We start from the raw sequence: 16,959 nt of genomic DNA on the forward strand, positions 1-16,959 counted from the left end.
TCTTTTGAAGTTAACTTTTAAACTTGAGAGCCAAACAAGATACTTCTGTGGACTCTGGTCCGTGTGCTATAATTTTCCACCTAGGCTACTGGGTTGCTGGGGATGCTGTGACAACACTTACTGTGTAACTCAGGCAAGTCAGTTAGCTTCAATTAGCTCATCTGTGAATTTCAATTAGCTCATCTGTGAAATGGACCCACCTTTGTGCGGATCGAGATCAGATGTGCAAAAGGCTTAGCATAACGATGGCGCGTAAGAGGCACAAGGCACACCACGTAACAAACAGCAGCGGTTGCTTGGGTGGCTGTTGGTAAGTATGTATTCAAGGAGCAAGATATCCCAGAGACCAGGAGACCGTGAAGGCGACGCTGCGAAAGGAGAAAAGATGGGAGAAGAGGCAAAAAGAGGGAAGGGAAGAGGTGAGGAGGCAACAGGGTCCGCCCTCCAGGCGGGGCGCCAGCGAGAGGCCCAGGCAGGGGCGGGAGCGCACGTGGCCTATTTCGGGCGGAGCAGACGCGCTTGGCCGCAGCGGAGACCTCCGAGCCGGCCGCAGGAGACGAGCCTTTAAGGTAGGTCACTACCGGACTGTGAGGACGTTGAACACCGAGTAGGGCGGCCCGGGGTCTTTGGGAGTCGGCGTTGAGCGGAAGGCACTGGGTGTGGGCTCGCCACCCTCCCGGGGCAGTTTGGGCCGGACGCCTGGGTCCTCTGGCCCCTCCCCCTCGGGGGCGGGGTTAGGCATTCTGACCAATGGCCAGTCGTCACCGAGGCCCCGCCTACTCCCCGCCCCTGGAGTCGCGGCGTCGCAGAGTGCCCAACCGCCCGGCGCCCTGGCCTGGGGCAGCGCGAGCGCCCGAACCTGCGGCTGGTGAGTGCTCACCCCCTCAGGGTCTCCGCCCCGATCCCGCCTCCAGCCCGTGCCCTAGAGCTCCGGGCCGCGGACCCAGGCACCGGGGAGTGACTCAGCGCGGGGAGGGTGGCGACTCACTGGGGCTAGAGATTCGAAGTGTTCAGGGCCTTGAATGCCGGGATGAGTGGGGTGAACGAGAGTCTTCCGAGCTGGTCCCGGGATAGGGCTGGGGCCTAGGGCCGGGCTGGGATAGAGGGAAGAAGGTCAGACACAAAGATCACAGGAGAAGCCACGGCTGCACCGCCTTGTGTGGGCCAGAGCCATGGTGGGGGGGCGGGTCCTGAGCTTCTGACTCAGCTCCCTGCCCCAGGACACCAAGATGCCCGGTGAACAGCAGACAGAGGAGGAGGAGGAGGAAGAGATGCAAGAAGAGATGGTGCTGCTGGTGAAGGGTGAGGAGGATGAGGGTGAAGAGAAGTATGAAGTGGTGAAACTCAAGATCCCCATGGACAACAAGGAGGTACGTGTCCCACACCCTGGGGTCCCTTCGTCCCTAAACCTGGTGCAGGTCCAGCCTCCCTCAGACAGAATCCAGGGATCCTGTCCCTACTTTCCCTTGACTCTCAGGGTTGGCCACCCGTCTTTCTGTCCCACAGTCCATGCTGCCATCATACAGATGTCACGCCTACTGTGCCAGGCTCTGTGCTGGGTGCTGGAGAGTAAACGCTCTCCTTGGTTCCTCGTGGAGCTTGATGTCTATCAGGGTTAGACTGATAAGGGTGTTGAAGGTTTAAAGAGAGGAGTTTTAAGGAGATCAAAATATGAGTTAGATTTACCCATTAGAGACCCTAACTGCCACTAGGTATAGTTCTACTTCCCAAAACCCTACAGGACTCCCACCCACAGCCAGAGCAGCCCTGAGTCCAGCTGGAGGACTCCTGGGCCAGATTTGTGGGCCCAGCCAGGCTCCCTCTGATTTCTTCCTGCACAGGCGCCAGTTCCCAGAAAAAGAAAGTTCTGCTGCCCCCTAGTGGGTGTGATGGGCCCTAGGGGGAGGGGGCTGGCTGCTGTGGCCTCCTCTTCCAGTCAAAATAACTATTTAGGGAATTCCCAGGCGGTCCAGTGGTTAGGACTCCGCGCTTTCACTGCCGTGGCCCGTTTAGTTCTGTTTTCTCAGGCCTCCTTGGCCCATCCTCCTAGCTCAGCCTGCCTCTTCCGGCCCTGTGAATCCCCTGGTCTCCACCTTTGGCCTATAAGTTAAGAACTCAGACTCCAGAGTTTAGGGTGGTCTTCCAAGTCTATCACTTACCAGCTGTGTGACCTTAGGCAAGTTTAACCTCTTTGTGCCTCAGTTTCCTCACTGGTAAAAGGGAAATCATAATAGCACCGACTTCTTGGGGTTGGGAGGATTAAATGAGTTAATACGTGTAAAGAGTTAGAACTGTGTCTGGCAAATAATAAACACTATGTAAGTATTTGCTGCTATTATTCATTCTTCTCCCTAAAGTTCAGGACCTTGGGCTAGGTCATCCTTCTGGAGATTTTTCTACTCATTTTTATCAAGGCCTTTCTGGGCTGAATCCTGAGGCTGAGAGTGAACAGGGAAACCCAGAACATGGAGGCCTAGACAGAGAACTGAGGGCAAATAACTCAAGGCAGTGGGGAAGGCTTCATGGAAATGACTTTGACGTGGGCCTTGAAAACTTAGTGGGAATTTGGCAAATGGAGGAGGAGGAAGGGCATTCCAGGATGAGGAAACAGCAAAAGCAAATGCTCAGAGAAGATAAGGCCAGAGAAGTAGGCGGGGCCAGAGAGTAAAAGGTGTTGAAAGCCAGCTTAGGAATTTGGACATACTCTGTTAGGTTATGCGGTGCCATCAGAAGCCTCAAATCTGAGGAGAGACATGATCAGATTTTCTATTTAGCAGAATCGTTGGCTGCTGTGGGGAGACCAGGTCAGGTATGGCTGGTAGCCTGCTCTAAGGTAGTGGCAGCAGGGGAGAGAAGATGGAAATAAGGGGGTTTTGGGGAACATTGATTGGACTGCATGGAGCTAAGGATGGGAAGGGTGGGTGTAGGCATGGCTAGTCATGAAAAGGCTGTAGAGCTAGACTCTAAATGGTATCATGTAGCGGTTAAAAGCATTGGCTCAAATCCTAACCACTATTTACCAGTTTTGCCTCGACAGCTTTTTCATCTATAAAATGAGATAATGAAAGTAAGATCCTTGAAATCCAGTCTAAGTATCACGTGGGTGACTGGATTTGGAGGAGGGTGGAAATGAGAGTTACACACACACATCCCACAAAGATTTAGCACTGTGCCCATAAGATAGCTCATCAACTTGCTGTGTGGTCTCCCTGAGTCTTGGTTTCTATGAAATAGTGGTCTCCAAAGCTCCTTCTACTGTCAACATTCTGTGACTCTTAGCTCTCACCCAGTCCCATGGCCGGTCATTGTCCAGAACAGGCCTTAATTATGCTGCACTCAGTAGCTGGAGTATTCTCTCACTGCCTATTAAAATCCAAACTATCTTTAATGAATAGAAGGGTTTTCTCAGAGGGCTCTATGTACATCCAGTCCTGTCTCTCCCTGCTTAAAATTGAACCCTTGAGTGGTATTCTGTTTCCCTCAGCTCCTGCGCCTGGCATTCAAAGGTCTTCATCGTCTGACCTCATGGCTTCATCTCTAGTCACTCAGCACCCATCCCATGCCCCAGCTTCAAACACACCTGACCCTTCTCACTTCAAAGACTTTGCCCATGTTGTCTTTCAGCCTGGAAAACCCTCTTCACCTTTCCCACCTGCTTTCCCTGGGAGTAGTGCATCTCCTAGATCAGGTTTCTTCATTTTTAACATGCGTACATATCACCTGGGGATCTTGTTAAACTGAAGATTTTGATCCAGTAGGTATGGGGGCGACTTGAGATTCTGTATTTCTAACAAGTTTCCAGTGATGCTGCTGCTGCTGGTCTGTGGACCACACTTCCTTTAGCAATGAGCGAGAGGATAGGGACTGTATTTTATACTCTGTACTCAAAAGAAGGGAGATTCTGACAGCTAAAAAAGTCCAGGTGAGGGAGACAAACTGTGTAGGTAACCTTAAACTTGTCAGTGAGATAGAATTGCATCATTCTATGAGAGAAGAGGTGTTTTAGACAATGACAGACTTCCAGTGTAAATCCTGACCCTGCCGATGGATTAGCTGTAGGACCTTGGTAGTCACTTACTTCTGAGTCTTATATCCTTATTTTAAAATGGTGCTAATACAGCCTAACCCAAAGGGTTGTGAGAATTTAAAATAAGAACATGGGTGAAAAGCACTTACCGCACTTCGTGGCACATAGTGAGTGCTCAGTAAATGGCAGTTATTGTTATTAATTAGAAAAGTAATGGCTGAGGAAAAAACTGGAATGTTTGCTCTGGTTTAAAACAAAAACAAAAACACCTTAAGCAGGAAGACAAAATCACTAACTTTATTTTTTATTTTTATTTATTTTTTAAAATAAATTTATTTATTTATTTTATTTATTTTTTGGCTGCATTGGGTTTTTGTTGCTGCACTCAGGCTTCCTCTAGTTGTGGTGAGCGGGGCTACTCTTCGTTGCAGTGCACGGGCTTCTCATTGCGGTGGCTTCCTTGTTGCAGAGCACGGGCTCTAGGCACGCGGGCTTCAATAGTTGTGGCACGTGGGCTCAGTAGTTGTGGCTTCTGGGCTCTAGAGCGCTGGCTCAGTAGTTGTGGCGCACGGGCTTAGTTGCTCCGTGGCATGTGGGATCTTCCCGGACCAGGGCTGAAACCCGTGTCCCCTGCATTGGCAGGCAGATTCTTAACCCCTGCGCCACCAGGGAAGTCCCAAAATCACTAACTTTAAATACTTGGATTATCATATTCTTATACTACATGTATCCCCCTAGTACCCTCATGTTATAGTGCAGATACCCTGTATTCTAATTTTTAAATCTAACAGCTGTAGAACTTAAAAGGCATGTAAGTCTGGTATTTGCCAAGCTTCAGTCACATGTATACTGCTCACCTGTTTGCTCATTTATTTAATGCTCTTCTTCAGATAGATTCACATTGCTTTGTTAAATAAATTTACCTTCATCTGAGCAATACTGATGAAATTGTGGGTTTCATGTGATCTGTTGTTTTTCTAATATCCATGAAAATACATAATGATCATAGTAAGATAAGAGTTAGCCTACATAACACTTAGAATCCTCTTGCATTCTGTGATGTGCATACCTCAAGTCGGGAAATATTGATCTCACCTAGCCTACCTTGCCTTCCTTGGTTCACTGAGGCAGGGGAAGGGAGGGACTTGCCTGGGGTCTTAATGAGCTAGACTCAGCCCCTCTTACCAAGATTCTTCCTAGGGCACCCAAGGCCCCTCCTCCTGGAGCTGGAGATACCAAGGGTACTTGTGTGAAGAATTTCTTTTTCACAAGATAGTGAATACAGCATAAGGAAGTCCTCAGGCTGGTCAAAGTCACCTTAAAGAAGGGTGCCAAAGAAAAACAGGCCAGAAAAATATAATGAGAAAAATTCTCTCCGCGATGGCTGACGTGATGAAATAAACCCAATAGATGTCAAAACCAGGGCAAGACTGGAAAGTGTGACCTTGAATTCAGACTGTGCCGAATTTGCTGTGGGGAGTTTCTCGATTTAAAGTATCAAGTTGTATTTTAACCTTGAATCCCTCTTGGAGAGTGCCAGGCACTTGGAGTACAGCCGCTGTCACATCTTCGTGCTTTGTGTGCAGGGAAGCAGTGTTAGCCTACTGGTTAAGGGTGAGAACTCTAAGGTCAGTCCTGACTCCCACTGGCTATGTGAATTTAATCTCTCTGAGCTCAGTTTTCTCAAAAGATAACGCCTGACTCAAGGGGGAGTGACAGGAAGATTTAATACAATAATGTACATAACATAGCACTGTCACATCTTTACGCTGTAATGTTGTTATCACTATTATCATTATCGTGATAATAGTATTTAAGCCAGAGTTCCCTTGGCTGGTGACCAGTTTCCCAAACTGCCTTGTTTTCAAATTTCTGAGGTGGTTACCAAAAAGCTACTGTCTTTTTAACAAAGAATCTTGAAGGCCCTGAAGGTGCCCTCCTTACAACTTCAGAAAGAAGAGGCCTCGCTACTCCCTAGTTGTCACTTACCCTCTCTTAACCTGTTTCCTTATCTATAAAAGAAGAATAGTGATGATCACTTGGTGGAGATGGAATATGGGGAGAAAGAAGCTAACACTGTCTTATCCTTAATATGTGCCTGGTTTTTCATTTGGTCATGAATTAATATCCTATTTGCTTAGTCCATAGTAGAGATTCAACACCACTTTTGCTAGGATGAGCCTTCTCTTTTCTAAGAAGGAAGCAATGTTTCCTCAGTATTCCTCTTTACTGTTAGTACAAACTGTTTTCCCTTCATCTGCTTCTTCTTTTTTTTTTTAATCTGCTTCTTATAAAGCATTTCTTTTTCTGATTTTATCTCCAGAGGCCCAGACCTCATGAAACTGGCTTATTTTTGAATTTTTTTCATTTCAGGCCTCAGAATAGTATTTGGGTTTCACCCTGGCTGCCTTTTTTGCAGCTTAAAAAATGATAGGTGCTTGCTCTTGAAAGTTTATTAGAGAGCCTGGACTTGATGGTGGCCTGGCTTCTAAGACACTGTGCTCTCCTGGGTCTCTTGCCTCACCGGCTGCCTCTGCTCAGTCTCCTTTGCTGGCTGCTTTTCGTCTTGCCACCCCCATTTCTCTCTGCCTATTCCTTGGGCAAACTCATCCAGTCTCAATGCTTTAAAAACCACCTCCACGCTGATGCCTTCCCAATTAACATCTCCAGCCTGGGCCTCTCTCCTGAGCCCCAGATGTGTCAAGGAGAACTGCAGATAAGATCAGAAACGGATAGTAGGTACCAACTTGCTCCTCCCTCCACCCTCAGCTCTGTAGATGGCAACTCCGCCTTTGCAGCTGCTAAGCTCAAAATCCTTGGAGTCATTTTTACTCCTCTCTTTCTTTACACCTCATGTCTAATCTACTGTCAAATTTGCTGTCTCAAACTGCAGAATATATCCAGAAGCAGACCACTTCTCACCACCTTCACTTCCCACCTCTGTCACCTGGGTCCAAGCCACTGTCTTCTCTGGCTTGCAGTACAGCAGCCTCCTCACTGGGTTCCTGCCCCCTCCCCTCCTTCATTCTTTTTTGTTTTTTTAAATTAATTAATTAAGTTTTTTGGGCTGTGTTGGGTCTTTGTTGCTGCGCATGGACTTTCTCTAGTTGCGGTGAGCGGGGGCTACTCTTTGTTGTGGTGCGTGGGCTTCTCATTGCGGTGGCTTCTCTTGTTGCAGAGCACGGGCTCAGTAGTTGTGGCTCACAGGCTTAATTGCTCTGCAGCATGTGGAATCTTCCCAGACCAGGGCTTGAACCCGTGTTCCCTGCATTGGCAGGTGGATTCTTAACCACTGCGCCACCAGGGAAGCCCTTGAAACCTTTTAAAATATGAGTCTAATCTGTTCCCCTCCTTGCTCAAAACCGTCTAACATCTCTATTGAGTCCTCACCTCATTCACATGCAAGGCCCTATGCTAAGATATCCCCTTCAGGACCACTCCATGGATTACTCTTCCCCTCCTGCCGTCCACCCTAGGCACTGTTTCTGGCCATTCCTAGAACAGGAAAACTCCTGCCTCAGGGCCTTGCTTTTCCCTCTGGAACCTGCTCTCTCACCTCCTGAGGTCTTCGCTCATGTGACATCAGCGAGGTTTCTCAACCCTATTTAAACTTGCAGCACCCCCTCCAATACCAGCACTCCGTATCCATTCTTCCTGAAACTAGGAATTTTTAAAAAATTTTAATGTTGAATCCCCAGTTCCTAGAACAGAGTCTGGCACATTGTACGCGTTCAATAAATACTGGATGAATTAATAAAGAATAGCTAGAATGACACTAGGCATTGTGATATGTGCGTTTATGTTAATCTCATTTAACGCGCACAACCGTCCTGAGAGGCGCACCCCGTGCCTTTTCCTACTGTACAAACGGGGGACGGAGAGGCTGCAGCCGGCAGAGCCCCAGGTCTCTGGCTCCCGAGCCTCTCGGTCAGGGCTGACCTGTCCCCCCCTCTCCCCGCAGGTCCCGAGCGAGGCGCCAGCGCCGTCGGCGGACCCGGCGCGCCCACACGCGTGCCGGGACTGCGGCCGTGCTTTTGCGCGCCGCTCCACATTGGCCAAGCACGTCCGCATACACACGGGCGAGCGGCCCTTTGCGTGCACCGAGTGCGGCCGGCGCTTCTCGCAGAAGTCGGCGCTGACCAAACACAGCCGCACGCATACGGGCGAGCGGCCTTACGAATGCCCAGAATGCGACAAGCGCTTCTCGGCCGCCTCGAACCTGCGGCAGCACCGGCGGCGCCACACGGGCGAGAAGCCGTACGCATGCGCACAATGCGGCCGCCGTTTCGCGCAGAGCTCCAACTACGCACAGCACCTGCGCGTGCACACGGGCGAGAAGCCGTACTCGTGCCCGGACTGCGGACGCGCCTTCGGCGGCAGTTCGTGTCTGGCGCGCCACCGACGCACGCACACGGGCGAGCGGCCGTACGCATGCGCCGACTGCGGCACGCGCTTCGCTCAGAGCTCGGCTCTGGCCAAGCACCGGCGCGTGCACACGGGCGAGAAGCCGCACCGCTGCGCCGTGTGCGGCCGCGGCTTCGGCCACCGCTCCAACCTGGCAGAGCATGCGCGCACGCACACAGGCGAGCGGCCCTACCCCTGTTCCGAGTGCGGCCGGCGCTTCCGCCTCAGCTCGCACTTCATCCGCCACCGTCGCGCGCATATGCGGCGCCGTCTCTATATCTGCGCGGGCTGCGGCCGGGACTTCAAGCTACCCGCCGGAGCCACTGCCACTGAGCGCTGCCCAGATTGTGAGGGCAGTTGAATCGCCATTCTTATCTCCGCGGGGTGCGAGCTGGGGAGGGGCACGCTAGTATCCCGACCTGGGGCTGCGTTAACCCGGACAACTCCCCGCCCCGCCACCTGCGTCTCAGATAGGGTGAGACGGCGGGCCTGGCTGCCCTGGAACTGGGAGACAGGGAGGATCCCCTACCGGGGTCCCTGGAAACGCGCCCACCTCCCCCTCATTACATCCCCTCGGCCCGTGTTAGAGTGAATAAAGTATTATACTCTCACCCCACCCGTGCCTGTGAATGAGGTGGGTGGGGTGTGAATTAGGAGGAAAGTTGGGGCTCTCCCCAGGCTTAGCTGATTTAGGTGAATTGTCATGGAGTCAAGTGGGGCTATAAGCCCAAAAGTGTTACAGGAACTGGTTTTGTGTGTGTGTGGAGTCATTCCACGCTTGGCCCTTGGTTATGTCTTCATGACCTCAGACCTAGAAGGGTCCATAAACTTAGCGCATTCGTGATCAACAGGCACTGCATTCTGCAGAGCCTTGAGTGAGCCGGCATGAACCTCATGGAACTCGCTCTAGTAAAGAGAAGCAATAGTGGAAACTTTAGCACTAGGTTAAAGAACTTCAGTGCTACATTATTATCAGCTCATTTTCATCCTCAAAGCATCCCAAAGTGAGGTAACTCTTTTACCTCCATTTCTGCAGATGAGTAAATAGGTACTGACAGCCAGTGAATGGCACAGTGGGGACAAGTACACAGGCAAGTGCAGTCCCTTGTCATTGGAACTCTGATGGGGGCGTTGCTGGATAGGAGAGGTCTTCAGTGCAGTCTTGGAGTTTAGAGAGGCTCTTCTCAGAGGTGGCATTTAAGCTGGTCTTAAGGTCAAGAGAGTTGGGGTTGGGGACGTATGGAGAGAACCCCTGAACCCGCATGCCAGACTTGTTAGAGCTTGCAGATGTCCTCTGTGGTTGGTAATATGCCAACAAGCAAGGACGTTGGCAGGAGACAGACCACTAAGGACCCTGGAAGCCAGGTTAAAGGTTCCAAGGCCACAAAGAAGCCTTGAGGGATTAGAGGGGAGGGAGTGATATGGCATATTATTGAGCTAGAATTAATAGGAGTTAAAGTGGACGTGGAGAAAGGAGAGAAGGGGCTGATTTCATTTCTTGGCTTGGGTGACTGCAGGCAGTGTCATTGAGATGGGGACACGGGATGAGGAGCAGGACCAGAGTTGAAGTGGCAGCAATTGTTACTCCCCAATCTGGACACATTGAGTGTGAAGTAAATGTGGACGGGTCAGGGAGGTGATTGGAAGTAACACCTTGGGGATATCAGGTCTGGAGGGCATGGCACCACATCCAGAAGAGGGTAGTAGAGAACTTGAGTCTGTGACGGAATAGCCAGAGGTAGAAAAGCAGAAGTGTCTTGTCTGGGAAATCTAGAGGAAAGTGTTTTATGGAGGAAACTTAGCTCAGTCAGATGCTGCTGTGGTGTCCACTGTGTATGAATTCGGGGAAAGTGATGAGAACAGTTTCAGTGGAGGGGTGGGGGGTGAAAGCCAGCGTTGAGTGGGTTAGGGTAGAAATGAGAGAATGAAGAAGCAGAGTGGATCGGTGTAGATCCATTTCAAGAGGTTTGGCTGTGAAAAGCATGAGGGAAGTAGCTGGAGTTTTGTTGGTTTTGTCTTGTCAATAGGAAAGAGACTCAAGTATGCTTTATGTACTAATGGGAAGGGCTAATGGAAAGGAAAAGACTTTGATTATATGGAGGAAAGAGGAGATAATTGATCAAGGAGACAGGATGAAATAAGAGATCAATAAGATAAGGCTCCTGCTATCACTGGTGGGCAGAGGAAAGGAGGGTTTGGGAAGATAAAGCTAAAGCAGTTCCAATCTGATGGATTCTCTTTTACCTAGGAAGTAAGAGAGGTCACTGGTTAAGAGGAAGTGAGGTCATTAATAAGAGTGAGGCCAGTAAAGGGAAATGCTTTATTGTACTGATGTGGAATCAGGTTTCACCCTGTGAAGGAGGCAGGCTGCTAGTTCCCTGGGTAGCTCTGAAAGGAAAGTGATGTGCCTGGGGTCACACAACGGGTGAATCATACATACCCAACACTATCTTTAGGTGTAGAAGTGGAACAAGCAAATTGGCCTTGGGAGAGAAGGAGGGGGCTAAGGGGTCCAAGCCCCAAAAGAGAGGAAGCCCTGTTCTGCTTCATATCAGACAGACCTGACCCTGATTTGTGCTGGGGGCCAAGGGAGAGGGGCAGAGGGCTCTCACAGGGCTGGGGTCCTGATGGACAAGGCCCACGCCTGCCTTAACTGCTGAAATTTCCTGCTCTGGGCACCTGAAAGTTTTGAGTTGAAAAAGCAAACAGATAATGACAACTGCAAACTTACACTGTCCTAAGCACTCTACTTAGAATAACTTACTTAAACCTTACAACCCTATTAGGTAGATAACATTATTTTCATTTCATTTTATTTTATTTATTTATTTATTTTTGGCTGCGCGGCATGTGGGATCTTAGTTCCCCGACCAGGGATGGAACCCATGCCCCCTGCAGTGGAAGCGCAGAGTCTTAACCACTGGACTGCCAGGGAAGTCCCTTATTTTCATTTTAGATGAGGAGATGGAGGCACAGAAAGATGACAATATAATCCAGAACATCATCCAGTATCAAAGATGGCATTTGAACCCAGACAGCCTGGCTCCAGAATCTGGGCTCCTATCCAACACTACATAAAGCCTCCAGTCTTGTTTAGAGAAGGGGAAGGGACTTACTTGCATGAGGTCAGACAGAGAACTTACTAGAAATCAGATCTCTCTGCTCTGCAGGTGGGAAGTATAATAGAGAAACATGGGCTTTGGGCTCACAGGTATCCCTGGTACCCCTCTCCAGCATGTGCTGAGACAGAGAGCCTCCCCAGCTGCCCCAGGAAGAATCCAGAAGTTGCTAACCAAAACTTTTATTGAGAGAGAAAAAACCAGGAGGCTATCTACTGGAGGTTCTTGGGCCTCAGACCTCAAGAAGGGTAGCCCCCAGGCCCATGATCTGTTAGGAAAGGACTAGAATGAGGTAGCATGGCTGGAGCATCCTCTGCTCCTCAGATGCCGTACTGAGTTGCAGGTTCTGTGCCCATGTTTCTAGGTTGAGGCCCGACCTGTGGACTCACAGGCAAGGTCTGCAGGTCCCACAGCCTGGTTTTCAGAGGTGGCCCCATGGGGCAAGTCTGTGTACTTGCGGGCAGAGCCGCGGGACAGATGCGCTGGGTAGCGTCGCCGGTTGGTGTCCATCTTGGAGAGCACTGCTCGGGGCAGATCTACACGGCAGCGGGCTGCCAATGCTACCAGGTAGATGAGGACGTCACTGAGCTCCTCTTGAAGGGCTGTTCGTTCCCTGGGAGGCCAGGCTTGGGGCCCAGGCTCCTCATCCGGCTTCCACTGACTGAGGACAGGACACAAAGACAGGCACACACACATAGATGCTAGCTAGGACAATGGGTTCCACCTCTCTTAGGGGCACACCCCAGACCTTGCAGCAATGAACTCCCACCTCCTAGGAAGTTCCTCCAAAGACAAGTCAACCCAGCTGGGCCCTGGAATCTTCATGGTGGGGAAGAGACCCCATCAGGTGATTCACCCAGACCTCTGTGTCCCTACCTGAGCCAAGGAGTAGCCAAAAGGACATTTCACTTATCGAGACACAATTCTACTCCTCCCCTGCCGGCCTTAGCCACTGCCACCCCAGACTAAACCTTAGACCTGGACCACTGCAGAAGCCTCTAACTCATCTTCTACTCTTACCCTGCACCATCTTTTAAAAGCACAAATTACATTTTGTCCCTCCCCTGCTTAAAACTGCCCCAAGTGTGCTTGGAATAACATCCAAACTCCTACCATGCCCTCCAGGTCCTGCATGAACTGACTCCTGCTTCTTCCAGTGTCATTATCCACCATGCTCCCTCTCACTCCCCACCTAAAGCTACTCTGGCCTTTTCTGCCTTGCAAACAGGCCAAACTGTCACAGGACCTTTGCACTTACTGCTCCCTCTGCCTTGAATGCTCTTCCCCCCATCCTTTCCATGGCTGGCTGTAACTGAGGTCTCAGCTCAGATGTCATCTCCTCAGAAAAGCCTTCTCCCTCTGTTACCTTCTTTCTCATCACCTTGTGTTACTTTCCTCATAGAACTTGTGACAATTCCACATCTTTTAAAATTAGTTCACTTATTTATTGTCAGTCTCCTTGCACTGTGATGGTAGGAACTGTGTCTATCTTGTTCAAGGCCATATCTTGATTCTAGAGGACATAGCACACAGATGGTGGTCATAAATCTGTAATGAACGAATGGCTTGCCCTCACACACATCAGTGCCCTCATTTGTCCATCCCACAGTGACTGCCCTGACTTAGGTCTCACCACCTTTTGCCTCATCTACACCAGCTTCCTCACTGGTCTCCCCTGACCCAGTTCTCTTGGGGATCCAATCCACCCTGCAGACACAGTGACCTTTCTACCATTCAAATCTGGTCTGTCCAAACTCCATTACTTCCCAGCCCTGATTCTATCATTCTGTGTTCCTATCCTACCCCTGTCCTCCACAGCCACAGTATATTGAGTGCCTATTGTATCCCAGCCACTTGGGACACACCAGAGACCAAAACAGACAAAATCCTTGCTCTTCCTCAAGAAGCTTACACTGAAGGAATCTTATATTCTCCCTGAATTTAACTTGCTCTTTCCCACCTCACTACCTTTGCAAATGTAAACTCCCCCTGTCTGGAATGCCATAGGCAGGTCTTCTATAGAATACCTGCCTTTCCACCCCAGAGGCAGAGGTAAAGGACAGTTGCCACTGTCCCCTCTTAGACCTGGACCTGCCTTGCTGTTTTCACACCTTTCTCTCCCAGGAGACTGGGCACCCCTAGAGGGCAGGGACCCATAAGTCATCTTTGTATGCCCAGCAACCATGTACAGAGCTTGGTAGTGAGGAGGGGAAATTGGATCCAGGGATATCTAATGGTCAAATAAATCCTCCCCTCCCCTCCCCAACACACAGACTCTTCCAGAAGCCTGTCATCTACTCACAAGAGCTCTGCCAGCTCCCCTACTTCCCCCACCAAGGCCAGGAGGAGGTTCCGAGGTTGGTGGAACTGGTCCCAGTCTCGTTCAGCAGTAAACTCAGCATGGAGGCGGCGGCTGGAATAGGAGAAAGGGGTGGAAGTCCAGGTCCCAAGGTTAGGGGATGGGGGAGGAGATGCAGGGCCCTGGCAGGTACCTCAGTGATATGTAATGGGGGCATGGGTATCAGGGGGGATTCTGCAACTAATTCCTTGGGTGGCCTAAGCAAGTCGTTTCCTCTTTAGGGGACTTGGTTTCCTCATCTATAAAATGGGTGGGACCTTACACAGACCCTAAATTATCGAAATCTAATAATACTTTCTTTTTCATTTTTCCATCTCCTGCTGCTGCTTCTGCAGTTTTCCTCCATCTGGAATAGCCCTATCTCTGTATATCTAAATCCTATTGATTTTACAGAATACAGCTCCAGGACACTTCCCCTAAGAAGCCCTCCTTGATTTCCTTCAGCAAGAAATGTCTCCCACCTCTCAACACTACATTTATCCCCCGTCCTACCTCCCGCTCCTGGAGGGCAGAGACAGGGCAGAAGCAGCATCGTACTCCGGTATGTCCCCTGCCTCAGGTGTGCATTGTTAAGCCCATTTTACAGAGGAGGAGGTTAGAAGGCTCGCCTGCGGGGGTCAGCCAGCAGAGCTAGGACCTGAGCACAGCTGCCAGCCTTCTTCCCGACCACGTGGAGGGACCCTCCCCAAATGGAGGGAGAAAGGGGGGCGATCTCCCCAGCCCAGCCTGGGCAAGGACGGCTTACATGTCCTCGAGCGTTGGTTCCGAGCTGAAGCTGAAGGGGGCGGCAGCAGCAGTGCCCTCTCCTCCTGCATCCCCACGCGTCTCCCCGCGCGCCGACATACCGCCCACCGCGCCGCAGCCCTGACTTGCTGAAGAACCTGGAGCCAAGCTCGGAGCCCCCGCCTCCAGAGCGCCTGACCAATCACAGGCGTTCATGATTGCTTCACGGGGGCGGAGCCGAAAGAAGGACCAATTTCTTACGTGGAGTTTGCTACAGCCCGCCCCTTACCCGGACGGGACCAACCTAAGAGGACTTCATGCTTGCGTTCCTTGGCCCCGGCCCCCGAATTCTTCAGTCTTAACCAAGCATCTTAAAGGTATAGGTACCGGATTCGACCAAGGGAAGAGACAAAAGGCAGACAGTGGAGAACGCAGGCGCATCACTTCTCTTTTGGGCGCCAGATGGCGCCAAAGCAAAATGATGGCGGGGAGCCCCGTGGAGAACCCCAGCAATGAAGGGTTTAAACGAGAAAGGGGAATTTATTAAAAGGATACAGGAATGTCTCCAGGATACAGCTGAGCCTGAAGAATGAACTAGAACTAGGGTAGCTGTTTCAAGCATTTTACATATTTATTTATTTTTTGGAGACCCTGCTAAATCTATAGCAAAAAATCAAAAAAATCTTATATTTTTTAATTTTTATTTATTTATTTTTTATACAGCAAGTTCTTATTACTTATTTTTTACATATTAGTGTATATGCGTCAATTCCAATCTCCCAATTCATACCCCACCCCTGCGCCGCTTTCCCCCCTTGGTGTCCATACGTTTGTTCTCTACATCTGTGTCTCTATTTCTGCCTTGCAAACCAGTTCGTCTGTACCATTTTTCTAGATTGCACATATATGCATTAACATACGATATTTGTTTTTCTCTTTCTGACTTACTTCACTCTGTATGACAGTCTCTAGGTCCATCCAGGTCTCTACAAATGACCCAATTTCGTTCCTCTTTATGGCTGAGTAATATTCCATTGTGTATATGTACCACATCTTCCTTATCCATTTGTCTTGTCAATAGGCATTTAGGTTGCTTAAGCATTTTACATATTTAATCCTCACAGCAACTCATTCAATCCTCAAGTCAACCCTCTGAGGTAGGTAATACTATAATAATCATCCGCATTTTAGAGATACGGAAACTGAGAGATTGAGTAGTTTAACTCAACACCTAGTAAAATGGTAGCCAGGTTTCAAATTCAGGCAGTTTGGCTTCAGAGTCTGTGTTAACCCCTACGTCATATCGTCTCAAATGGTGATAAGTACGATGAAAAAAGAATCTGGGACTGGTAGGTAGCAAGACAGAAAGGACCTGGATCCTTGATAACATTGCTGAACCACTTACTTTTACAAGTTACAGAGATGCCCTGATTTAGGACTCTGGTTATATAAGATAATAAATCCCTTTATAGGGGGACTTCCCTGGTGGTCCAGTGGTTAAGACTCCATGCTCCCAGTGCAGGGGACCCGGCTTCAATCCCTGGTCAGGGAACTAGATCCCGCATGCTGCAACTGAAGATCCTGCACGCCACAACTAAGACCCGGCACAACCAAATAAATAAAATATTTTTTTAAAAATTGCTTTATTGGTCAAGCCACTTTTAGGGTTTTTTGTTGTTTGTTTTGGGTTTTTTTGTTGTTGTTACTCGTCTTTGAGAAAGTGATATTTAAGCTGAGTAAAAGTCAAGGGGAAAAATCAAGAGTACTAGGTAGAGGGAACACCAGTGCTTAAAGCAGGAAAGGCTTGGCATGTTCTAAAGGCAAAAAAAATTCCAGCGTGGCAGGAATGCAGTGAGCAAGGGGGAGAATGGTGGGATATGGTGTTGGAGAAGTAAAAAGAGGCTAGATCAGATCAATCAACCATGGATTTTATTTCATATTTTATTTTATTTTGGATTTTAACTATTATGGGACCCCTTTGGAGGATTTTAGGCAGGGGAGCCGTATGATCATGTGTTGTATTTCTGAGCCCTCTGACTGCTGTGTTAAGAATGAACTGAAGGGGAGACTTCCCTGGTGGCGTAGTGGATAAGACTCCATGCTCCCAATGCAGGGGGCCCGGGTTCCATCCCACGTGCTGCAACTAAGGAGCCCGCCTGCCACAACTAAGACCCGGTGCAACCAAATAAATAAATAAATATTTTTTTAAAAAAAGAGTAGCATTCTATGTAATTTGACCTTATATTTAAAAAAAGAAAAAAGAATGAACTGAAGAGGGCAAGAGTAGAAGCAGAGAGATGAGTTACTGCAGTTTTCCAGCAACAGAT

At 49.5% G+C, this 16,959-nt stretch overlaps 2 protein-coding genes across 2 annotated transcripts; one reads left to right on the top strand and one right to left on the bottom strand.

Annotated features, from left to right (window-relative positions):
- The first annotated feature begins 329 nt into the window (after positions 1-329).
- On the top strand, positions 330-9,047 carry ZNF771 (zinc finger protein 771). Its single transcript, XM_082428917.1, has 3 exons — positions 330-569; positions 1,221-1,370; positions 7,989-9,047. The coding sequence occupies exons 2-3, from the start codon at positions 1,230-1,232 to the stop codon at positions 8,790-8,792; spliced, it is 945 nt and encodes a 314-aa protein (XP_082285043.1). The 5' UTR covers positions 330-569; positions 1,221-1,229; the 3' UTR covers positions 8,793-9,047.
- A 1,690-nt stretch (positions 9,048-10,737) lies between these two features.
- DCTPP1 (dCTP pyrophosphatase 1) lies at positions 10,738-16,739 on the bottom strand. The gene is made up of 3 exons (XM_082428916.1): positions 14,655-16,739; positions 13,853-13,963; positions 10,738-12,211 (listed from the first exon to the last, which is right to left on the bottom strand). Exons 1-3 carry the CDS (start codon positions 14,846-14,848, stop codon positions 11,911-11,913), a joined length of 606 nt encoding a protein of 201 aa, XP_082285042.1. The 5' UTR covers positions 14,849-16,739; the 3' UTR covers positions 10,738-11,910.
- Positions 16,740-16,959: the final 220 nt, after the last annotated feature.

Source organism: Balaenoptera physalus (assembly GCF_965194825.1).
Source record: "Balaenoptera physalus genome assembly, chromosome: 16".
Classification (NCBI taxonomy): domain Eukaryota; kingdom Metazoa; phylum Chordata; class Mammalia; order Artiodactyla; family Balaenopteridae; genus Balaenoptera; species Balaenoptera physalus.

Bases quoted from the DNA above. Each gene is read 5' to 3' on its own strand.
- ZNF771 (XM_082428917.1), top strand. From the start codon at position 1,230: ATGCCCGGTGAACAGCAGACAGAGGAGGAGGAGGAGGAAGAGATGCAA. The intron at 1,371-7,988 runs GTACGTGTCCCA...CTCTCCCCGCAG, and splicing joins TCCCCATGGACAACAAGGAG to GTCCCGAGCGAGGCGCCAGC.
- DCTPP1 (XM_082428916.1), bottom strand. From the start codon at position 14,848: ATGAACGCCTGTGATTGGTCAGGCGCTCTGGAGGCGGGGGCTCCGAGC. The intron at 13,964-14,654 runs GTAAGCCGTCCT...CTCCTATTCCAG, and splicing joins GAACCAACGCTCGAGGACAT to CCGCCGCCTCCATGCTGAGT. The intron at 12,212-13,852 runs GTGAGTAGATGA...TCCTGTCCTCAG, and splicing joins GGGGAGCTGGCAGAGCTCTT to TCAGTGGAAGCCGGATGAGG.